At 41.7% G+C, this 26,354-nt stretch overlaps 1 protein-coding gene across 2 annotated transcripts in view; it reads right to left on the bottom strand.

The window, feature by feature from the left end:
• Window positions 1–26,354, bottom strand: part of ralgapa2 (Ral GTPase activating protein catalytic subunit alpha 2) — a 100,406-nt gene that overhangs the window by 11,042 nt on the left and 63,010 nt on the right. For both annotated transcript variants that reach the window (XM_088432828.1, XM_088432827.1), the window contains 2 exons: window positions 25,417–25,575; window positions 23,951–24,078 (listed from right to left, as the gene is read on the bottom strand). In XM_088432828.1, coding sequence (XP_088288954.1) covers window positions 23,951–24,078; window positions 25,417–25,575 — 287 coding nt within the window. The remainder of the gene's footprint in view (window positions 1–23,950; window positions 24,079–25,416; window positions 25,576–26,354) is intronic.

Here is a 26,354-nt window from a genome sequence, read left to right as displayed (position 1 = left end):
TTCAAAGGCTATTTCTGAACAATACATTTTACTTATTCTTCTTAACTTCTATAGAAGTGCCAAGTGGGTCAAAACTTAGTGACAAAAGGAAAATGCGGGTCCCTGTGTGACAATAGATGAGAACCGCAGCTCTAAACAACTCCACCTCTCTTTCTAATAGAACTGCGGCAGCAGGCAGCATGTCTACTGCGACCCTCTCAGATACGCGACTCGCCACTTCTCTGTGTCATCAGGGGGAAAATTGAAGCCATTTGAAATTCAGAGTGACAAGCAGCGACTGGAGCCTGGGCAGCCAGTAAGCAAAATGGATGGCCGGATTTAAAATGACGGGAACAGTCCAAATAAATAAATGGGGCTGCGAAATAGCTGCGGGTGAGGGTGGAAAACAGTCCGACGGCCATTATCATGTCATTATTGAAGATGAAGCGTGCCAAATCTGTTGTGGAATGGAAGCTGGGGCAGGGTAAAATATGCTAAAGGAAACTACTGATGTAGAAATGTCTCTCTGATGGCATGATGATAGCAAGCAGTAGTCAACAATGACTGATTACTGTCTCCGCACTTTGTTTACCACGATGTATCCGCCACTGACAGTATATCAAAAGCACGCATTCAGAAGCCCCTGTCATCCTGTTAGTAGAGCCCAGCGTGGGGTGCTGCCGGGCAGCAGAGAAAGCCAAAGATGAACCAGGTTGAGCTGAGATAGGTTGGACAGGACTAAAAAGCTCCAGTCTGGGTCGGTTAGATAGGACGAGACAGTGATTGGGCAGGAGGCCTGCTGTGGGCACATGCCGCCACAGCGGGGGCCAAGGCAGCCATGACCAATGGCTTTGAGGAAACCATGGCAAAGTGGGGTTGACGGGCAGCTGAGCCGGGACACTCCAACGGCTAAGATGGTCAAGCTGCTCACAGGGACAGACAGGGGGTACAAAAAGACAAAGGCTAGTGGGAAAGCGGAAGTTGAATATAAGATCGGTAGAGTGGCATATACCCTATAAGATGAGAAATACTCATAATTCTCATAATATGTACAATGATGCAAAAAACATTGGTGTTAAGAAAGGAGAAGCAAAATACTAACATGCCTTATCCTGGAATCATTTCAAGCACAATTGTTATGGAGCAACCTATCAATTGCATAATGTTTTGATTTTGATTTTTGTTTTGATATTAAAAAAAAAAAAAAAAAAAAGGTTATGGCGCACTCATCGTGATTATCCAACCATGAATTTTCTACTGCTTATCTGGGGTCTGGTTGGGGGATCAGCAGCTTAGCAGTGAAGCCCAGACTTTCTTCTCCCCAGCCACTTTCTCTGACTCTTACGGGAGGATATCGACATGTTCCCAGGCCAGTCGGTAGCCATGGTTTTTCCAACATGTCCTGGGTCATCCTCTGGGCCTTCTCCCGGTGCGACATGCCTAGAACACCTCACCGGGGAGGTGTCCAGAAGGCATCCTCACCAAATGCCGAAGTCACCTCAAGTGGCTCCTCTAAATATGGAAGCGCAGAGACTTTTTTTTTCCCATGATTGAGCTTCTCACACTATCCCTAGGGGAGAGCAGGGACACACCGCAAAGGAAACTTATTTTAGCCGCTTGCATCTGGGCTCTTATTCTTTTAGTCAGGACATACAGTTCATGACAATAACTGAAGGTAAGAACGTCATTTAACTGATAAATTTAGAGCTTCGTTTTTGGGTTCAGCTATTTCTTCACCACGACAGGCCGATACAGAGCCCGCATCACAGCAGATGCTGCACCAATCTGCCTGTCGACCTCCTGCTCCATACAGCACTCACTTGTGAATAAGAGCCAAAGAGATAGAGATTGAACTTCTCCACTTGTGACAGGATCTCATCCTTGACCCAGAGAGGGGACTCCACACTTTCCTGACTGAGCACCATGGTCTCAGATCTGGAGGTGCTGATTTTCAACCCAATCGCTTCACACCTGGCCACGAACAGATTTAGTGAGTTGGAGAACATAGCACGAAGAGGCCAACAGTTCCACATTATCTGCAAAGAGCAGAGATGTGATACCGAAGCCACCAAAATGGACCCCTCAGCGCCTTGGCTGCGAGTAGAAATTCATCAGCATCTCTCAAAAACTTTGAATAAAACTGAAGCTGAAACCGATCTATTTGTAGCAACTAGGTTCCTACAGTTTTCTACAGTAAAGTTACAGTACAGTAACATTTTCCAAAACTAAAATAAAAACTGAAATGTTAAATATTTGATGTATCTGTGTTTTTACTTAAAAAAAAAAAAAACAGACATTTGTTAAAACTGAGGCCTTCCGTTTGCAAAAATGTTCCCTTCATACAGCTTTGTTTGTTCCCCCCAAATTTTCCAAACTAATTTACAATGAAAACTGTAATAAGTCAAAGCATAATTTAGAAGGATAAGAAACCTGGCAGTGAATAAAAGAAAGGATACAACTATTTGAAAGAATGCAAGTTACAATAACAACTCATGTCACATTTTGCAATGAAGGGGCCAAGCCTAAAAGTCAAAAACAAAACAATACGAAACAAATGACAAAGACAAGAAGAGTGCCAGCGGAGATGCGACCACAATCTCATTCAATGTGGAGATGTGGGATTTTACGTCAAATGCAGAGCAGGTGAGGAGAAAGTGCAGTAGACAAAGGCTGCTTGCAAGACGTATGCGTGTACTTTAAGTGACGTGTATAGAGCGATGGCGTAGAAGTCAAATGCGTATGGGACAATTTCATCCTATGTCTAAATATTTAATTACATGGTTCCCAGACGTTAAGAGTTTTAAATCACTTATCAGCCATCACATTGATAAAAAAAGGCTGAGGCCATTATTTTGCAAACTATCATGGCGAATAAATGATTCTTCCCTCATAAGCGCTATAGAAAATGGACAGATGGAGACTTTTTCCATGGTTAAAGGCTGAATACCAAACAAGTACTTGCATCAGAGCCATGAAGAACGCTATGACTGAGCATGTAAAAACGCTCCTTTACTCCGGTGCTTTACATCAGTCTTGCGGTTATAACCTGATGCAGTGTTTGTCACAAGCTGGAAACTGTGTTGGACAATGACTGGGCATCCCAGGCATTGCTGCCATGGTAACCTGGGTCACAGATCTGTGTGGCGGGTCATTCGGAAGGTTTTCCAGATGACAAAAGGAGAGAAATTATGTTTGTAAAAGTGTGCACTGTGTGTCCATTTCAGAGGTAAGTGGAAGGCAAACACATGTAAAGGAAGGAGTAAATGAAAAGAAATGAGAGAAGTTGAGATTGAAGCCATCAAACGATGGGGAAGAAAGATGGGGAGAAAGACGGAGAACCTCGGCGCATAGTAGGTCAACAGTGCCATATGGCCGTCCATTATCAGAGATGCAGATGACTGCAGGCCTGTTATTGAGATTCCTTAAGCAAATATTGACTCCAGCTGGAGCAGGAGCTCTCCTGACTCTGACACATGCCTCTTTTCCATCACTTACTTCTGCTAGACTCCCTCTGAGTTAGACAAATGGATACGATTGGGTGAGAAAATTTGATGGATAAAATGAAAACGATCAAAAGACAGCGCTGCATTACATGGGAGACGGGGAGAGAAATGTGGCGAGAGGATGACTAATAAAAGGTGTTTTCCAGAGGCGTGAACACAAGAGTCATTATCAGTTCACTTAAGTAAATGGACAATGCTATCTGTGGGTAAAAAATTGCGGCTCAGAAATGATGCACAGTGAGGGGTAATCTTGCCTTCTTTTGCCTTCTCTCTCTTTCTCTCGTATGCTGCCGCCTCTTTCTGTTTATCTCTAATTACCAAGCCAGGGGTACAGCTTGTTCCCCTGCATATGCACAGCCGCTATTGCCTCCATGCAGCAACTGGGAGCAATCAATTAAGGGACACATCCTGAACAGCAATATAAGGATTATATCCATGTCAAGGACACGCGGTCTGTAGACAGGGACCTTTTGAGGAAACCATCAAACCCCTATTACGGCTAAAAAAAAAAAATAATAAAAAACTAGGAATTTGCTTAGGACGATAACCAAATTGGCATTATATCGTGGTTTCAGAAGTCACAGATATTTTAAACAGCCTAAGTCTGTCAAAACTGTTAAGCTCTTTTCTCTGAGGCTCGTTGTCTGCAACTACCGCAGGTAATGTGGCTAACGTGATCATATGCCACTTTCATGGAGCGTTATGGGATATCGCACCAAGTAGGACACGAGCACTCTATCTAAAGTCTATCTAAAGCGAACAAATCGAACTTTTTTCCCCCTCCCAAAGAACAAGGTTGGCTGTCTGGGGTGTTTTCAGCTTTCGAAAATGAGCAAGCGACTTTGTGAGTGACCTACAAGCGAGTAGTAAGTGAGCGAGCAATACAGCAAGCGCATGAGTTTATATACCCTTATTCTATATCTTTTAGTTAAAACAACAGATACAAATTGGTCAGTTTGACCCAGATAGCGGTATATTTGCTTCAATCCTAAAGAAAATCACGTTACCACGTCACACCCCAGGAAGGTTAGGAATGTTCAATACAATTACTGTGAATGTTCTAGGAAACCAGAGTACACACACGGGAGTTACCTTTGCCCAGGGTTGAATCCTGGGACTCTGTACTGGGTGCCACGTAGATAATGACTACATAAAATAATATTTAATATTACAACCAAGCTGAAAGTTTAGCTAGCTAATAAAATTCAAGTGAGCCAAAATGAGTCAACACAAACAGAGATTGGACAACGTTGGAAAAAATATGATTCTACTGGCAGTTGGGTCGCCAATATGAAAAACTACCAAAGTATATGAAACAGGCTCACCACTAAACAATGAAGTTTATAAAAGAATGGATTCAAAAGATTTCAAACATACGTCAGTTCGCCCATGCAACAACACACATCATGATAAGCAAAGAGTCGTAGCGACTGAGAAATAATCAGATCGGTAGGACCATACCCAGGAAGGCTTACGGGTCAACATGCGTGCACATACATATGCATTTTAGTATGTGCATGTGCATGCGTGCTGCCCAGATGGTATGAGAGCAGCTCTTGGGGAAAGCAGGGGTCAAGCATTTTTGTGGATCAAAGCCAAGGTCAGGGCAGACGCAGTGGCCCATGTTCAAGGTGAATGAAGGCCTCAGATGGCTCTTCATTAGCAGGCTGTGCTGTCTCTACTGGACCCCATCAGCCAAACACCATCACAGGCTCCCTCTTTCTCCCCTCCTGTCCACAGGGACCTGTCCTGAAAACGACTGTCCACTGGGATCCATTTTGTGCCTATTCCAACCCACCCAGTGCGGTGGCCCTCTCTGCACATGCTCACACAGCCGTTTGTGCATAAGTAGGTACATACAAATAGACACACACTAGCAGGATTCCCCCCAAAAGCCGATGCTGACCTCTGATCTGGTGACTCCCATGAGAGTATCTTGACCATCAAGCCTCAAGTCTTTGTGTTCTTAACTCAACCTGCTGACAGAAGGCTTCTTACCACCACAAACACAACCTTCAAACATACAAACCAGCTTCATATTATCCGCTGTTCTATAAAGTATTGGAACAGTAGGGCCAACTTCTTTGTTTTTGTCAGACACAAAGGAACTAGCATAAGACAAGACACCAAAGAAAGATACCCTAAAAGTCTTTCCGAGAACCAGTACAAGGACAAATAATAAGATTCCCTTGGTAAAATTGTCATGTAAGTGCTGGAAAAAGACGTAGAAAAGGCGATATTCCATGAATGACGCATTCTGTGTCAGTTCACTTGCTGCGCTTCCAGGGTTTGAGCTTGTATGTGCGTGATGTCATTGCGCCAAGGGGGTTGGCTTGCCAACAGACTTTGTAGATAGATTTGAGCAAACAAAAGCCAGCAACACGACATGACGGCATAGACTGAAGGAATCAATCAATCAGAACAAGAGCCATCAGTGCACTGAATGGCTAACAAGGCAGCATATTGCTTCGATGACGTCATTCCGGTTAGTCTGCGCTGCTTTCCTGGTGGGCAAAGTTTTCAAAGCATTTTTCAAATGCCATGAAATATTCTGTTAATGTGTGCTGATTTAAAAAGAAAACAAAACAAAACAAAAAATACATACGTTGTGTCATGTTTAAAAAAATGGTAAAAATGGTGTTGCATTCACTTTCATTAGCAAATAACACAGTGTATTAATTTTCTGTCTGTCCGCTTATTGTTTTGGAGCCTATCTCAGCTGTCTTCATCAGCTTTCAGCAGTAAGTGGTGTATACCCTGAACTGGTTGCCAGCCAATCGCGGGGCACACAATGGAAAACATTCTTTGACACTCAGAAGCACACCCAGGGATAATTGAGAGTCTCCAATACCATTATTTTGCATGTTTTTTGGAAAGCTGGAGGAAACCGGAATACCTGAAGAGAAAACCCACACAGGTGCAGGAGTTGGAAGCAAACCTACGACCTCTGCACTGCGAGATGGACATGCTAAACCAGTGCCTGGTTTTCAATTTTAGAATGTGAACTTGGGTTTCAATTTGCATAATTTTAATCAATCTAACTAATTCTGAGTTTTCAAGTTCATAATCTAACAACATTATTTATTAAATCAATAAAACTTAATCATTCCTTTGTATTGCAGAAAGAAATACTGTATGTGCATACATGCTTTTTATATTTTACTACAAAGTGTGGCAAAGTGTTGAAGAAAATGGATGGACGGCAGTTTGAAAAAAATATATAGATAGCTGGGAGAATTATTTGGCAATGATGATTCATAACATTTAATAAGTGTAGGGGATACGTCCATGAATGCACCTACAATGACCACTAATAGTGCCACTTCAGCCTAGTAGAAATGAGACTTTTTTTTTTTAACTTTTCATTTTTTTAATTTACATCAATCAAAATGTATTTGAATGGGGGAAAAAAACAACAACAACTATTTTTGTGTGTGTGTCAAATATTTCTATTATATTAAAAATGTGCATATTTACAAAGCCTCTAATTGGTGTCCCACCACTAATAACACTTTCAGTGCCACGGACGGGGCATCTTTTTCACACAAAAATCAAGTATTGGATTTAAAAAACTCATATGCATGCACACATAACTTGTATATGCTGTCAAATGTGAGAATGTTGCTGTTTATTTACATAGGCAAACTGTTATTTATCCATCAAAAACACATTTTCATTCTTTTCGTTTGCGTTTTATAGAAAGAAGGGGCAGTTGAGATGTTTCACATGATACGAAACAAAAAAAACAAAAAAAACAACACCATTTCTGTAAAAGTCATTGTGCAGAAAACGTCTTTTCACCAAAAAGCCAAATTTTCTCCTTTTTTTTTGGGTCCAAAGTGATTTGATGTCATTCATATTACCTATTTTCAACCAGTATTTACGAATGGAACGAATGGTATTTACGAATCTTGAAACATATGTATTTTTCTGATTGAAGAATAGAATGTAATCTTTCATACGGTATCACACATGTTTGCATAGACATAGCACACAATATTTAGTCTGCCGTCAAAGATAAGGGAACATGCTCAAAATCGACAGGCACTCGAGGATTTACCGTTTCTGAACATGCTTGTCACTGAAAGAGTACAGCATCTCCCAACTGATTTCGGGTGAGATGCGGGATATACTATGGAGTGGTCGCCAGCCCATCGCAGGGCATATAAACACACACACACACACACACACACACACACACACACACACACACACACACACACACACATGCAAATGCACACACGGACAATTATAATTTGTAATGTCAACAAATGCATAATGTCTCTGATTTTATACTTTAATGTGTAATGTCAAAAAATGCATAAGGTTTCTGATTTTATATTTTTCTACAGCAACACTAAAACATGCAGCATTGCTCTCCATTACTGTTTTATTATTATTAGCGGTTTTATTTATTTGATTATCATTTTGTTTAGTAGTGTCATAATTAGCTGGATTAAAAAGTTACATAGATACCCGTGAAGTGTTTCGTTATGACGACTTTTCATGCTGAGTCATCATTAATTCAAGATGACGCAACTAACCTTCCCTTTGGAATAGACACATTCAATACCTAAAAGACTGTCTCCGCTAAATGGCGGCAAACCTCTCCACACTGCTCGGTTCTACACACCATAACCAAGGTTAATCCTGTTTGTCAAAGCGCTTGCAGTAAAAAGAGCTCTTGTGGTGAAGAGACACAGTTTAAAAATGAGGTGGAGTGTGCCTCCAGGTCCTTGACCCCCTCCTCTCTCAGCCCTACATCTGCCCATTAACCTGGGCCAATCAGCTTGACCTTGAAGAGAAGAGGAACTCACGAGTAGCTCGCAGTACCATTGACTTCAGCAGTCAAATAATTGGACTCAGAAGAGGAAGTGGTCTGGGTGCTCAGGAGCAATGAGCTGCCAGGCAAAAAGAAATTCAAAACCGCAAACATGGTATTTATTTAGCTGTCGAAAAGCATGATGTGCGCTGCTTCATTTTAGCGCTCATACATTTATTACTCATTGATACTAATGCTGGCCATTCCTTTGAATATATGCGGTATAGCGTACATGTTTATGGTGTCTTTTGTTGTCAGCAAACCACCAAGGTAGAAAACATGCTGGTGTTTTAAAGGAATGCCTTCACATCAATAAAACGAGTACTGTAATTTTCAGACCAAGCGCACCGGTTTACAGGGGACCGTCTCAATAAACAGGTCTATTTTTACAAATTTCCATTTTTAGGGCAGGCATTACTGCACTTCTAGATAGGGGCAAAGTACAGCAGTTATGGGCCATGAGGTGAAAATAAAAAGATAAGGATTTGATTTTAAGATGATGAACTGAAAAGCTAGCATGCATTCGTAAGGTGCAGGAGAAATTTTAGAGAAAACTAAAGGCTTTGGATGTGTGCTTTATTGTACGAAAAACACAGTATCATTTGTGGATACAGTGGAATTCCTTGATATGAACGCTTCTGTAAACAAAATATTCACTTTACGAGTAAAAATTCGGCCAGAAATTTGCCTCTTAATATGAGAAAAAAAAAATCACCATACGAGCAATAACTCGCATGCTCCAAGAGAAAACTTGTAATTTCCACGAGCATTAAATGCGCCATACCATTGCACCTGTATCCTGCTCTCCTATCGGTCAGAATCGCTCACATTCCTTGTCCTGCTCTCCTATTGGCTGTGCTGTACAGTACAGCTTACTAGTGTACGACTTTTTCATCGTCATTCAGAAGCCAGCGCCGTTATTCGCGATTTTGTGAGTGTGCAATCAGAAGACAACGCAGGCGATTGGACATCGCTGCAAGTAGGCCTACCTCTAGATTTCATGACTTCACCTGGGTGCTATGATAACTTTAAAAGGAGGGCTTTTATTCATTTTGTGGTACGACATGGAAAAGCTGCCAGCGCTAATGTGCAACGCTCAATACTTCCCATGAAGCGCTAAAAGAGAGCTTTCCGACGATGTGAATGCAAACGCCTGGGTAACGATTAAAGGCAATTTTTTTGTGGAGCGGGTTAGGCTCACTTTGCAGTTGCATTAGTCAAGTCTGATGAAAATTAGAATTTCAATGTTTTGTGTTTTTTTTTTCATTCATGTGGAGTTCATGTGGAGCTACAGCTGCTGTTTACAGACATTTTTTCAAATAAAAATTTGATGAAAATTAAAGTTTCAATGCTTTCAGATTTTTTTTTATCAAAACGTTCAAGTGGCATTAAAATTATTGTGTACAGCCGTATTTTTTCCTGTCATTTGCCTGACATCTGCCATTTTCCCATTTTTTTCTGTCATTTGCCTATCTACCGAAAATTGTGTGTGTTTTTTTTTTTTTTAAGGTAAGGTACAATATTATAAAAATTTTATATGTCGTTCATTTCGAGCTTGGAACAAAGTAAGCAATCTACACGTAAAATACGATTCACAATAAGAATGATTCAGGATACAAACTGCACTCTGGAACAGATTCAATTCGTATCAAGAGGTTCCACTGTATATGTCAATTAGAAAAATTTGCAGACCTTAAAGGTGAAAGTAAATTTGAATTGAAGGTGACATCCATCAATAACGGATGCATGATGCAGTTGATTTTTGTGAAAATTAAATATTTTTAAGTGTGCCTCACTGTCTAAAAATATTGTAATAATTTCCAGTTAGATGTACAGTAATGCATGTTTTTTTAAACCGTGAGGACATGGTTTAAATAAAAGATGACAAACTGAAAAGCTGACATCCATGCATAGCTGACAATAAGTAGTCTGGAAAAACGGCCCTGAAGAAGGTATGAAAACAAATTAGCGTACAATTAAATCCAGTGTGTGCACCGCCTCCACGAGGGGCATAAAGGCCACAAAAATTACACATACAAAGAAGATGCACTGGGAAAGGTGGGGGTGCGCAATGAGTGAAAATGATATGGTCGAGAAGAAAACACGGAGGAACAGGCAAGAAAAGGGGCAAAGCAAGCAGGTGTTGATTGGAGGGAGGCCAGGTGGCGAGTGCCGGCGGTACCTGTTGTCACAGCGAGGAATGAAGGTGTGAAGCCCGTCCCAGCAAAGGCCCTTCGAGGTGTGAGGTGATTACAGGGAAAACGGGGAGGAACACAGAGACATTTGGTCAGAGAAACAATGGGAGGGAGAAAAAGGATGCGGATAAAGTAATGGCAGCGATGGAACAACAGATTGGGATGGATAACGTGAGAACTTTGATGACAGTAATGCCCAATGGGAGGGTAGCGTAGGGTTTATATGTGTGCACCGCACCTCCCTTTAATGAAAGCAGTCACTCAAACCTGGCTGTCTCTTAAACAGCTTTTGCTGTACAGCTGTAGCTGTAGGAAATGTCCTCATGTGTTCAAGATGCACTGTGATTATCAAATGTGTTTTGGTTTACACGCGCTTTAGTGAAATATCTGCTTTCCGGGAGATTTTAACCAAGTTGCCTAATTAGGAGCACGTCCAGTAAACTGGAGATAAGGGGCCCCATAGGATTCGGGTCAACTCCTGAGCCTGGGTTAATTACACCTCTTGAGGGGTGAGCTTCACCCAGCGAGTGCTTCTCAGCTCCAACCTCCACACCTCTGTACCGTCCATCTGGCATTCAGACAGCAAGATGGGGAGTTATGGCTGTGACATCACTCCTAACCCGTGACATCATCACTGCCCATCAGTTATTTCACAAAGCCTTGCCACAGCTGCAGACAAACACGGATGTCTGCGAGCTGGCATGGGCAGGTTATTTATGAGCCGGCAGGAGGAAGTGGTCACGGCTTTTCTAAAACACACCAAGTCTCTGACAATCTCCCATTCCACTGGGGAACACTAAAAATTGATTTCTGCTCCACGACAAATCATAGGACTGACAAGAATGTTACGTGTTGACCCTTGATGGCTGAGTGTTGGGAGTCCAGAGTTGACAAAAAGAAAGAATTACACCTTTGATAAAAAGCTAAGGACAAGCATCGGTAGGGGCATCAATATTTGTTTAATACGAGTTGATTGGGCGCAACATGACAACCATCAAAGCCTACTGAGCAAGCGGGTGTATTTCCATGAGCGGTGTCTGTAATCCGTCTTCTTTTCAAAAGGACCCTGTCTCCATTGATTAGTATTAACACAACAGCCTTAGATGTGCAATACAATGGCTGAACATGATTAATCAAACACAGACAGACCCATTATAGTCCAACAGCAACGCAGGCCTCCAACGTGCTTTAACAGAAAGTCATAATAAGATGAGCTACAAAAGACAGGGATGAAGATTAACAGATAGAGTTCTGTGACGGCCTGGGTGAGATTTCTCTATGAAGGTGTCCTTTGTCAGTGATGATGACCAGAGGGACTTGAATGACTGGATACATTATTAGCTCAGAACAAAGATTGCCATCTAAGCTATCAAGGTGAATAAGCAACATTTTCTTTAGAATTAGTACAGGGCTCCACAACATCTATCTGATCTCAATTTGAACTTTTAATAAAATGCCGAAGACCGTACGGCGGAGAGCAAGCTGGTCTTTGACCTTCACTTGAACCGTTTCTCTGTTTTTTCTTCAAATAATTGTAGTGCACGGCAAAGATGGAAGGTTTTGGAGGCACTTTAATCTCTGTGCAAGTTGGCAAAGTGAAAAAGCCGTTGACATGTGGCTTCAACAGATTCTCTGAAAAGATATAAAACTTTTCAAGTCCTTGTATTTTACACCTCATAGATATTTGGCTGCCCTCTTTAAGTCATACTCAAACGTGTGGTACCTGTAGTACACAAGCTCCCTCTAGAGGTATGTGAAATAGCTTAAATACTTTGAAAATATAAAATCAATGTTGAAAATATTATAGCACATACAGGAAATTGAAAAGCGATACTACGCAGGCTGAGTGAGGACTTTTAGAAGAAGAACAATACGGAAGAAATGAGTCAATCCCACATACTAACAGTGGCTACTGTCAGTAGTCCTCCCGTTAGCATTAGCGTAGGGCATTAACCAGAGAAGAAACAAATGACTTGAACTACAAACGGTTTAACTCAGACCACAAGATATGGTAGGTGGTAAAGTTATTAGGAATCACTGCATGAAATCACATCTCAAATTACTTTGAGCTAAGGCAGTCAAAGTTAACTATCGAGTTGAAAAGATGAACAAACACAGCCAAAAATGCAGCAAAATCCTTTATTTTTAATGTATTTATTGTTTTACTTTTTACATCTAAAGTAGACTTAAAAACAGTTCCGCTGTTTTCAATGTTTGTGTGCAATACAGTACATGCATTTAATTTGAAAGAACAATGTCTTACAGGAATGATACACTTCTTAGAAAAAAAAAAACACTGGCTTGGTTTTGCTCAACACTTTTGCTTACTATGCTACTGTATTTTAATGTTGGTAATGCTAGCGTATTTAAAGAACTCAGTGTTTGAATTAAAATGATTGGGATCCACTACAGACTACAGACAGTAGTCTCAGCCATGATGCCGGTGGCACCACCTAAGTATGCTTCTTTCATCTTACTATCACTTTACCACACCAGGTTACACCAAAAGGCAAAATAGATGAACTCTGCCCTTCCATTCATGTTGCCAATCACACTCAAAAGTACATACAAAGTCTATAAAACCTGAAGGAAATATGACTCTAGACAGCCAAAATCACTTATCGTAAATGGCTAAAAAAATGCAGAGGAAAATTCCTTGATTTGACATATTAGTCATTTCATTGTCTAGTTAACACTTTGACAAGACATTTCATTTTCAGAAGCAGTGTACAAACTGAGGGCCCTGCCAAATGCCTGATTTAACCCCGCAATGCCATGTTCAGACCAACATTGATCAAATATTCTGACAAAAAAGAACAGTGGCTTCTGCAATTTTAATGACGTTTGTGGCATGTGCAAGAGAATAACTGTAATGTGTTAACAGCGGGCATATCAATCTGCCTTCTAGCCAATAAATACTGCACATCCTTGTTCTTTCATTGCCTCTTACTATGAAAGGTTCATTAGGCCAATTAAGCTTCTTAGCCTTAGACAAAATGTCAAACATTTAGTGAGAATGCTAATGATTACTGCAAGGTTACATATGATCATAGCTGTGGTGAATGCACGTGGGAGATTAATTTTGAGGGTATGAGAGTGCTTTCATTTGTGCTCATATTTGCTTATTGACAATATCTCTGAAAAAAAAACTGCACTCATTTAGGCTAAACTTGTAGCAGTGGACAATCATACAGTTGAATTAATAATGCTTTGAAGATTTTGCCATATTCGTGACTCATTACAATATAACATTTTTATAGAGCGGTGGTTGTTTTAAAGTGCTTACGTGCAGTGATTTCAGAAAATGGCAAATGTGCTACAAATAATTAAACATAATAAAACAATACAGCATGAGTCATGAGTCTTATCATACAGCATTTGCAAAATGTGGGCATCTGTCAACGTCGGGCTGATGTACCTAGCTATGGTCAATCTTTTTTTTTTTTAATATTCTCCTTATTTTATTGTTCCAATACCATTTTTGGCCCCGATGAAACCCCATTTGGATTTTTTTTTCTTTAACACTGAAGAACAACACACTCACATTTGGTTGTGGCCAGGAACTGCTTGCAAAAAATATTTTATGAAACAGAAAAAGACAATCTTTGTCAACTCTCTTAAATACTATATATATAATGATGATGCGTGAAACCTTTGGCTATGGAGGGGCACACAACTTTAACAACTTTTACAATGCTGACAAACTGTCCTTGTCTTATCTACCAATAATATATCAGCCTTTCCTGCAACTGAAAGAAAAAACAAATCTCACATTTGAAATGTAATCTGAGTACACTTGCAAGCAGATATGTAGCATCCAAGCACTGCAAGCTGTCTGCTAATTAATGTTAGATGCTCCGCTAAATGCTGGAAATAGGTACAATAAAATGTCAACGTAACTGGATTCTTTTTTAGAGCCCTGAATTGTCAATTGAACATGATTTCAGAACAACACCATGTTTTTTACAACAAGAGCTGCTCAAGGAGCAAAGGTTTATCAACAGACCGTTGTCCAGACCATGCTTCCTGGATGAACTAAAAAATACAATTGTATCACGGCCGTTCATGTTATACATGACTTGTTACGCGACGGTTTATTTTGAAGCACTTGCTGGCTGTTTTACTATGTTGCAGCAGATTGACTAGCGGTGCATGTATCAAGCGCTCCAGAATGAAACGTTTTAGTCCTCAAATGCTTCATCATGTCAGTGGTGTTGAACCTGGCCGTCTAAGGTCCACTTCTTGCAACTTTCGCATCACATCTTGCATATCGCTACTGTACTCACGTGACACTTCTAAATCATTAATATTTTCTCTTGAGGCAGCCAATTTGTTTTTCTTCAAAATGTTGCGCATTTCTTCTTTTTTATGTTTTACTGAGTCACAAAAGACATGCAGTGTTCGGAATAGCGGAACACCGCATTAACAAACGATTCCTCCATTTTCTCCTCCATTTCGTCTTTTACTGTACAAGTGCACCAAAATCTCTCACTGTTTACTTTGAGATCATTCTGCCACGATCTCTTCTATTGGCCGCGGCGCAATGTCGTCATTGGTAGCTTCACAGAATTCAACATTTTTCAATTGGGGTGCACCTGCCGCACCCGACTGCGCCATAAACTTCCATAGTAGGGTGCTGCACAATGTCAGCAAATACACAATAAATGAGTGAATGAATGAGTTGGGCGACAGTGGGCTGTGCTGTGCTAAGTGCAGTGTCAAAGGGCCTTAAGAGAAATCTCCACACAAAACCTTGGGCAAGACAAGAAAATAGAGTTCTGTGTTGGCAACAGCTTTTCCTAATCCTAGCCCCTAGGCTATATTGTGCAGTCAAGCAGGCTATTACATGGCAACAATTAGGGGGGGCTGGAGCCCAACACCTGGTTGTCTCCTATTCTGGCCCTTCAGTGGCAGCTGACTGTACAGTCTCACAGCCAGGTGGCCCTCCTTCAATGACATTAGCTAGTCACTCCAGGGTTAATCAGAAGCCAGCTATCATCCAGCGGGCACAGATACAGCCCTATTCAGAACGGAGCTTTTATTGGGAAGCGGGATGATGTAGACTGTGTTGCTGTGCAAAAAAACAAAAACAAAAAAAACCCAACAACAACAAAAACAAAAAAGCCCAGCTCAGCTGAAGGTCCCTGACAGACAGCCCAGGGAGTCAAAATGATCTCGAGGGAGGGGTTTGGGCCTCTTGAAATGGTGGAGTAAGTTTGGTGCACCGCCTTGATTGGCTCAAGCGAAGATTGCGGCACGTCAACTGTGCATCCTGCAGATTACAATGGACCTTTTCATGGGTTGACAAAAACAGATGGAGGAGCGGGAAGTGCTATACATCCACACAGACGGGTGATGATGCGGGGGGAGGGAGAGTGGATCTTGTCAAAGTCGGCAGATACAAAAACAAGTGGGTGTAGCTTGAGCGTCCATGCTATATCAGCCCGCACAAAGGCCAATTGCAAAGACCCCTCGTTTGGAGATCTGAGGATAAATAGCACTCATTTGAATAAGAAAAAGCTATAGATTTGTACTCAAATCAGATAGTCTCATTAATAGTAATTAGAGTCTATACATAACTAATGAAGAGGTGTACACTACATTCAAAAGCACCAACGGTAATTGTGTATCAACACATTCAATGACGGCTAAATATGCAGCTAGAATTTCAGAGACATAACTGTGATTTGCATCAATTTTGAGATCTCATATGTAATGTGAGTGTTGTTGTGTTTGCCTCTACAAGCCACAAAATATCCTCATTGTGTGGCATCAAGCCTTCTGCACTGATGAGACAACAAGATTTGGTCAATATGTCTCAGCAGTGCTCCTTCAGCCGCCACTTGAAAAGGAAATAACCTATGAGTATTAACACATCAAAGCCAGATTTCTGTATGAAGAGGGTGACAATGCACAGCAATGCATACTTAAATGTTTTGCTTTTGTTAATGTCTCGTGTGCCATGTATTGTCTGCCAATGCAGAAAATTCCATTTTGTGCAGAGATGCAAATGCTTCCATGCATGAGGACACTCTGTAAAAGAGAACAATTGCCCGAGGCCAGCCAGGGAGCAGACATTGCCTTTGAACCTTTTAAACAGGCATTAATGTGCAACTTATAAATAATCAACTAACTCCTCCTTTAAATAAAAAAACAAAACAAAACAAAAACAAAACAAAACCAACCAATTAAGTCTGTGATATGGAAAGCAACGCAACCTTGGTTGAAATGAAGAGCAATCTCATCACCTGACAGAAATGGACAAAGAAGTCCAATAATGTCACAAGGTGACCTACTCCAGAGCTCCGAAATCCCAAGGCCACATCAGAGAGTAAAAGATTCCAGTGCAGAATGATGGGTGACATTTCAGTGACATTTCCCAGCAGCATTTGACGTGGTGGCCGTCTTAAGACAGCGTCAGAAATATCTATGGATATGCTTGAATGTGACACCGACGTTGAGGGGTGCGGCTTCTTTCCGGCAACGGCCTAAGCTCGGCGGCCGGCGATGAGGAGGCTGGACTTCGAGAGATTGAATGGTAATCACTGGAGCACAGATAATGGATGATTGAAGGCTCTTTCTACGCCGCTGTTGGATTTCAATATCAGAGAGGCCCTAGAATTGGGATTCTTATCATGGGCGGTGCGTCAAACAAAGGGGAGCTGAGTGTGAAATATGGGGTCCAACTCAGGCACACGACCATGGCGATTAGCACCAGGATAAAAAAGGCAGCCCAAACAAAAAGGGGGCAGCTTTAGCTGGACAAAAGGCTGTCCGCTGCCTTGTCATAAGAGACACCGAAGGGAAGAGGGACATAAAGGGCGGGAGTGTGTACTTTGGTGGTAAAATAGGGACAAGACAAGAGTTTGTTGAGGCGGCTGGAAGTGTGGATGAATGGTGTCAGAGCCAAATGTTTCTCAAGTCTTCCAGACTCACTGCTTCTGAAGAGGAATAAAGGACCAGCGGGAATGAAACGCAATACACCCCAACTCAAAGCCATTCATACCCTTCCAAATATACACACAGGACCACGCACGCGCCCAACACACACACACACACGCATACACACAAACCATACATTGAGTGGCACAAGGGCTTGTCTCTTCTGAATCCATCACACACACACACACACACACACAAAAACTACAACAAGATGATTTGCTTTCATTCCCGAATTCCAAGTGCTACTGCTTGCCAGCAAAGCTCATTAACCCTCCCTTCAAAAACCTGAGACAAAAGAGGGGGAAAACAAAACGTAACTAATCAATGAGAACGCACCCACTAAGGATTGTGTGTGTGAATGTGTGTTGAGTGGAGGGGTGGGGGGATAACCTGAGAGGGTTAACAGCTTTTGCTTTAGTGTAGCAGTGGCTGCTACGGGGCGGAGAAAGAAAGTTCATTAATTAAACAGGGCTAGGGGAACAGATGGAATGGGTAGCTGGATGCTAATCACTTAAAGCGGACAGATACGTCCTAGCGCCCATGCTCAGAGTACCACCATAACACCATGAGTGCAGTATGAGGTCAGCCCATATACAATACATGCTGATGGCATAATTTGGCATATCATCAGCACGGTAGTTACGAATAGAAACCGGGGCTGTCATTATGAAATATTTTTAAAATCGATTATCCTTTTGATTATTCCATCGACTAATCGAGAACACTTTCCTCCCCATAATATACTAATACATTACCATTTAGGTAAAAAAACAAAAAACAAAACAAACCTACAATCTAGTTCACAGAGACATAATGCCAGATGTAGACTACAACATGTGATAGTGTCCTTAAGGTCTCTTACTGTCGACGATTCGACAAGATTCTATGAGGACACTTGAGAGCGGAGCTGGTTTTCGCATCCATATATTTTTTTTGTTTCCAAAGTACTGCCGTGGTATGCATTTTTCCACTAAGCAATAATTGAATGTTACTTAATTTTTGTGACTCTTTATTTAATTGGAAAGTATCCCAAACATTTGATAGCCCAAGTTGATTGGGACAGTTGTTCTTCCTTGCTGAATTTTCAACATTTGCCAAAAAGGTCCACAGAGAAAACTGTGGCGTGAGTGGGATGTATTTAGTTGACCTTGTTTTAGTTGACTTAACAGACTTAAACCATTTTTTATTGAATATATTGAATATTTACATTTTTTGTTGACATCAAAAAGGAAAGCAATTTAAGGGGTATATCACTTAAACAGAGAGCCGAATAAAATCCAATTTGTTGTGTCCAAAATGTACGGGGTAATTTATATATAGGTCACAAAACTGTGGCTCAATGGATTTTACAAGATTAACATGAGACGAGGAATTAAATCTCATTTGCCTAAACAGAAATAGAAAAGTGATTACCTTATTGGAAATTTCCATCATCCTTTGGGAACTATGGCTAGAAACACAATCTATAAATATTTAACAAGATTGGTCACAAAACATGGTCACTATTGACCAAAACATGATCGCAAGATAGGGACAGCGGCGAAATGCCACAAACATATCAACTATTTATCTGATGCTCATACTTTTGATAATACCTTGCAAACATGTCATGATACATATACATATATAGACAACGGACAACAAAATCATGCAAAAGATGAGATGTCCCTTGAAAAAAAATATACTGTATTGTCAGTTGCATTCTGACTGACACCTTGAGCTTCAGCTTGTAAGGGCACAGAGAAATTGATTCCGCACAAGACTGGCAACATGTTCGTTGTCACTTTACAGCGGACAAACGGACAGATGTCAGACATGAATGGATAACAGACGGACACAGGAGGGGAGGAGCACAAAGAGGAGTTTCAAGTTTGAAAACGTACAGAGCATCACACATTTGGGGTTACATTTTGCAAACACATGAAATCTACAGTACTGTAAAAATTTGGTGTCAGACGTGAATGCATTGCCACTCCAAAATATTTTCCATATAATGTACCATAAACAAGCAAACGTTCACGCCAGTTTGACACCAGCCGTGTGTTAAGCGTAACAGAAACAAGGCTCGGTGCCTTTCCTGCTGTTCTGGATTCAGGCCTGCTTTACCTGTATTTTAAAGGTGGTGGGCCCATGAAGCTCAAGATGAGTTGGGCCAGGCCCCCGGGGCTTTCATAGTGTAGGACCTATGTGGTGGATGTGTGCGTAGGTAGGATGGGTTGTTTAGGAAAAAAAAAAAAAAAAGAGTAATGCTATGAGTCATTCTGCATTAGCAGCGGGGGAGAGAGACAGACAGAGGAGGGAGTGGATACAAGGGGGCGTGGGGAGAGAATACTTTTGCATGTTGTATGACGCTAGACGCCATATGCCATCCGAGCTGGGCTGCCTCCTGAGTCAGGGCTCTTGGTTTGACAGCCCACCCCCCACGCTATCCCCACCCTGTTTTTACATTACCAAGGCTTTCCCATTTTCCACCAACTAAAATCCTATCCGTTCTTGGTCCACGTAGACTCCAGAAATGGTCCAAGAAATTGAGTTGGTTGTGCATGGTTGCGCTGGGTATTTGTGCAAGTGCTCGGGGAGGAGGGTGGGTTAGTGGTGTGGTACCCAGTGATCTGAACACATCGGACATTGTCATGTGGCCCGGCAGGAACAGCTGGTCAGCTGGAGAGAAGGGCGGGTGGGGGGAAGGGAGAAGGAGGGGGAAAAACTGAGAGGCAGTGCGCTACACTGATAATGGGATTAGGTTAAAACATTCAATGGGGGGAAATTCCCCCTCCCACCCGCTCCCCCACAAACACACACACCTCTTACTAGCTCCCCAAATACAGCGTAAACTTTCAACTACTCTAATCAACACGGAGGGCAGCCGCCGTGACCAACCGAGCGCTCGCAGCGAACCCATCAGTTGAAGTGTCTGGACTTGGGCAATTTCTGACATAATTTATGTCATCTGCTCCTTGCTTTTAAATAAACAGGAAGTTCACTTGGTATACATACGTCAAATGAGAACACCGACGGGCCTGAGAAATAATGGACCAGCACTTGGCATCTCACTGTGCCCAGTGGAGCACTGCATACTCCTCAGCAATATAAATTGCCTTGTATTATCCATGAGACTGCATACAGTTATGGCACAACAGCTGGCAAATTAGACCGATCAACGATGCTTAATAATTCATGTGAGACAACACTAACATGACAGATCCTATTCATGACACCCTATCAGGCATACCCACTTTCATCCGTGCTAGGTGAGGAATCTTGGCAGTAGACAAAAGAAAATGCTTGTAGTAGTCATACATGCATCAGAGAGGGAGAGAATGGGACAAAGAGCGTCTCAGAAGGAGTGACAATATGTCATTGTCAATGAAGTCGATGGTTATAATAACAATGACGTCTTGGGGGGGTGCATTACATATTGTCACAACACATACATTGATATAATTTACATTTTTTTCAGAGCTTTCTGTGCTCACGTGGGGCCTGTGAGGGATCACGGCAGACTTCGGCCACTTTCTGGTTTTCACTGAAAAGACCCAACATGCCCCTAATCCAACAACCACACACACACACCCGCACACATATACTCACAATGAGCACCAAACAGCGGACAGCACACCAAAAAGCGTGGCTTGCATGACTGGCGAAGGGCAGAAACAGATTATGGCTATTGATTGGTGCCTGGAGATGGTTGTGTGCCTGTGTGTCACATCAGAGGATGGGGGGGACAGTGTGCAAAAACTATTGATTCTGTCCATAGCCAGGCTCTGAAGCAAGGTCAGCTCGGTACTGTCTCACCTATTAGAAACTCGCCATCTACCCAACACACACTTACATCAACGGGTTTTACCCTTAACAATATCACATTGAGTGATGGAAAGTGCTTGTTGGAGAGAGAAATGAATCTGAGCTGCTGGATGAAGACATTATTCTCCAGTGACACAACATGGAAACACACAATGCAGCAAGGCTGAGCTAAGGTGACACAATCAAACATGCGATGTCTTTCAAGATAACGCTCTATAATTTTTTTTTTAAATGTCACTTCTACCCCCTCCCCCCCTTAGAAGAGATTCACTTATATTTGATTGCTGATGAAGTGATGGAAATGTGGTTCAATAAAAACAAGCATCTTGTGGGCAGAAGCATTCAAAAAGCATAGGATGGTCGAGATGGACAACACACCGCACACACTCAAACCCAAAAGCCTGGCCAGCTGCATTTTCCATCAGCCATCTAAATAATAGATGATACATTACGAGCTGTCTGTGAAAGACTTGTTATATGATGTCTATGATTGTATCTTGACAGACAACATTGATGCAAATTAAAGCAGGCCGAACAATGATCACTATACAAAAACTAGTTGATGTTCCATAAATCTCTCAGAAGGAAAGATATGACAGGGTATGTGTTAAATATATTTGAAACCCCTGACATGGCCCATCTGTGTCTGTATTTTGGGAAAAATGTTACTGGTGGTCATTTTCTGTATCAAATCCTATTAGACTGAGAGATCCTGCGAGTATTGCAGCAAGACTGTTGGAGTCCTCTCCAGCCTTGATACGGTGCAAGAGAGGGGGCGACACAGCGTCATACTGGCCTTTTATCAAGACACACGGGGGTCATATAGCTTCTCTTTGAAGAAATATTCAACTAATTACCTTGGAGAGTGGCCTCACAGCCAGAGAGCAGTCTGTGGAGTGTTAAAGCATTGTGTCAGGGGTAAACTAAGGATGAGGATTTCGTCGGAAAAGGCTTGAGCCATTGTTCAAATGTGAAAGATAAAAGAGCGACATTTCCAAAGAAGATAGAAAAATGCACACTGGTGTAGAAGGGGAGCAAAAAGCTGGTAAACTGAAACTGCAACTGAAAAGCATAATAATAATAATAAAAAAAGCGCACACCTGACACTAAAGGCTTGCTTTTGTGTGTGCCTATGTAGCACATTGACATCAGCGCACCAAAGGAGTCATTCATTACTCCCCTTAGCCTCAGACAAATAGCAGAAGGACAAGCTGACAGATATTGGCAGTGTGCTTAGTGCGCACTCATGTAGAAAGGGAGCAAAAAGACAGTAAACTGAAGCTGCAGAAGAAAAGCATTTGAAAAAATGCACACCTTACACTAAAGGCTTGCTTTTGTGTGTGCCTATGTTACACATTGACATCACCACACCAAGGCTGTCATTCATTACTACCCGTCTCCTCAGACAAACAGCAGAAGGGCAAGCTGATAGATATTGGCAGTGTGCTTAGTGCGCCTGGCACATTCAATCAGCACGTCTCTTGGACAGCGCCATGCCTGGCAGCCCATCAGCACCAAAACTCCAGTGGCTTATCCCCTTCTCATAGATCATGATGTGGTGTCGTTTGCTTCCCTGCTAAGGAATGCCAGGTAAGACTTTTGCGGGCCGCAACGGCCGCGGGTACTGTCCCGGCACTCCCCCGAGGCTTACGGAGGCGGGCAGATTGCAGTTAGCTCCACATCCTGCGGCTGAGTGACACACAGGGCTAATTCTCTTGGCGTCGGGTAACAGACATCTGTCATTCAGGACGCCCCCGGGGATACAAAGACACGGCCAGATAGAAACAATGTGGGGACCTTAGGATGCGCAAGAGCAGATACATACTTATACATTCATGAAGCGGTTAAATGTATCCAAACCTCAATGGAAAACTAATTCCACAATATAAAAATATCGAATAATACAATTTTACTTAAAATTACACTGGGGGAGGTTGCTATAGCAACCACCAGGGGGGCAGCGCGGCTCTGGTGAGGCGGTGCTGTACACGCTGTCCGAGAAGGAACAGGGTGTTACGAGAGATCAGGTTTCCCCCTCCAGGGGGCATCCTGACCGACCCTTTTACCCCCCCGCCAATCTCCCTTCCCAATCCAGTGCTGCTGGCATTCACATGCTAATTCGCCTCCATTGGTGATTACATTTTGCCTTTAAACCAACTGACAACTACAGCTGGAGTCAAGCTCTTAACGCCACACTGTCTCGAGGCAGGGATGGAAGGATGAGAGTGAGCTTGTCTGTGCGTGTGTGTGAACATTTGTTGATGTGCCTCTCATTTGGGCCCTCCTTGTGCTCCATAAAATGGTAGTAATAGATGATGACACATCATCTGTTCTCCTATGACAAACAGGTCCATACAACCTCCCATGCTGCTCCAGGCTGTGCAACAGCCCCGGCTTAATAACCGTATGCAAATCAACCAGCCAATAAAGATCCATGTCGGCACTCAGCTGTGTACATTGGCTCACATGACAAGTGAGCCACGTCTCAGAAAATGGCCTCAGATGGGATGTTGGTGTCATTGAACATATATACTAATGCTTTTTTTTTTGCTTGTGTTGGAAAGGCAGCAGTCATAAGATCCAGCAACATCTAAATTTATATACTCATAAATGCTTTGATAACTAATAAAATAAACCCTGACGAAATTGTTAGAACTTACCATCCAGTTCATTGTGATTAAGGACTGAGAAGAAAAGGATACAAACTCTGGTAGAGAGTAAGGCGGGATTTGACAGCTCTGCTGGCATTGATGCAAGTGGCCCGCACTAAGCTTGGCAGCAGCTTCCCATTAATGATGGTGCCATTAAACAGAGGCCCAAAGAAGGGAACCTGAGAAAATTGAGGGAAAAAAAAAGTCATATGGGGTACTTGAACGTGAATGCTGATATAAAGTTAATTTAATCAAACCCCTGACACAATGTAAGATCCAAAAATCAGGCTGATTAAAAATCATACTCTGACCGTTTTCCCATCTGTTTCAGGCGAGAGGGTTACACACTTAACTGAATGTTACCTAACTACGCATGACAGCCGCACATATTGAATGAAAATCAACGTATGGTAAATGAAATTAACCTGACAATCGATACCTAACAATGCCCCCATATTGAGCTAAACAAGAAATACAAAGCGACAATAAGCATTTTAGCGGCTGTGTGCGAGTGTGTGGGCACACGCGTCTGTTCATGCGAGCCCTTAATCGCTGAGGCTCAATGGTCATTGACCTGGAAGTTGACGGGAATGTCAAAGTCCCTCCTAAAGGTCCCGCTGTCTTCAACTTGGTGATTTAAGGAGTATAATAGCAAGTCAGATTATATAACAAAAGGGCTTTAAAGATAATTAACTCATTTGCCACAGAACTACTGACATCCGAGTTGCTACCGTAAAATTGAAGTTTTCATTGAAAAGTGCCAAGTGCCTCTACTCTCTTGTACTCTTTTATTGTGGTAATACATTTCTTTGACTGGTTTCAAATACTGTGTTCAGCTCAAGGTGGGGTAGTGGATTTGGACTTTTGAGCTCCATTTTTGGAAATGACAGTGCGCTGAACCAGCCAAATAGGGTTGATGGAATTGTTTTTTACGGATCGATTATTGTGGATTATGGTCACCACACTGACCTCTGTGTATTTAAAACTGTAGTTTGGTCTGAGTAATCAATCATTCATCAAAACTAAAAGTTAATTAAGCTTAATTAAGCATTCATCAAAACTTTTTAGTTTTGATGAATGCTTAATTACTCAGACCAAACTACATTTTAAAATCTTATATAGGTTACTCTTCATTACTTGGACAAAACTACAGTTTAAAATCTTATACTGTATAGATATTGTTTCTGTGTCTTCTCTCAATTTAATCATTTTACTCTTGCAGCCTCAGACCAGCATCCCATTTTTTCTTCGAGGATAAATGGCTATGGTGTGACGTGGCGCTGAAACACATTCAAATGTATGTATTAAAGGACGGTTTAAACGATGTTAGTCAATTTGACAGAAGAGTTCAGAGGACGGTTCAGGAAGATGTGTTACACGTTTCTATTGCATGGTTACTATGGCACCTTAGAACTGAAAATGTACACATGATGAAAGCATTTGGTGGGTGCAGAATGTTAATATTCCATGATACCAGAACGTATATTGTTTTACATTTCAGTTCAACTGTTTCTCACCTGTGGTTTCTTCATGATTTGGATGAAATACATGTGGTTTTGCATCGGGTAAATGACAATTAAGACGTCTCCGAAGTCCGTTGGAATGATGCCGCGCCGATAGTCCCTAGTGTGCTCTGACCACACTACGTGCACCTCGTCATTTCCAAGGTGCCGAAGCTGTCAAACACACAAGATCGGACTAACTAAGGGTTCTGAAAATGTGTGAAATTTTCCTCCAACGGCAGTGATAAGAACACAAATGTTGGAGGTTTATGACAAGCTGTTGGGTTTATTACTACTCAAAGCTATAGGCCATTCTGAGAAGCTTGGAAAAAATAAACAGATGTCGTGGTGAGAGAAGCCTATAGGGTTCATTTAAGTCAGGGCAGAGGTATTTTATTTTCATGCTACACAAGATTGTATTCAAGCATTTAATACATCTGCGCATATGTTTCTTGTCTGTTGAAAGCATTTTCATTAATCTACAGAAAATAAACAATGCAGCAGGTGCAAGAGTAAGTACGGCATTTATCGTTAAATTACAAACTTTGAAAACAAGAAATTAAATGGGAGTCTGTGCTCAGATTTGACCCTTTTATAGTGTTTTCAACATGCATTCAAATTGAAAACCAAAAATGCACAAAATTGAGCATTTTAAAACCAATAATTCAAACCCAATTAACTTCCCCCATCAGAGATGAAATTGCCTCCCATTTCCACTCTATTCACAAAAATAAACGAGAGCAGGCAGGACAAGAGTGTACACTTAAAGAACAGGAAATTGACTGATGCTACATTGAAATAGGTAAACAGCTTCATCCAACGCTCATCAACACAGCTACATTATATTGTCTAACAAGTGCAGTTCACATATTAGCTGATAAATCTAGTGACTTTTCTGTTTACGGGGTATCATAGCCACTGAAAATTAAGACTCTGTTTGGTTGAAAACATCT

This window comes from Hippichthys cyanospilos, chromosome 14, assembly GCF_059441005.1.
Source record: "Hippichthys cyanospilos isolate Australia breed blue-spotted pipefish chromosome 14, RoL_Hcya_1.0, whole genome shotgun sequence".
NCBI classification, from domain to species: Eukaryota; Metazoa; Chordata; class Actinopteri; order Syngnathiformes; family Syngnathidae; genus Hippichthys; species Hippichthys cyanospilos.
Note: the sequence above shows the minus strand (reverse complement) of the source record. Positions and strands in the feature narration are given on the sequence as shown.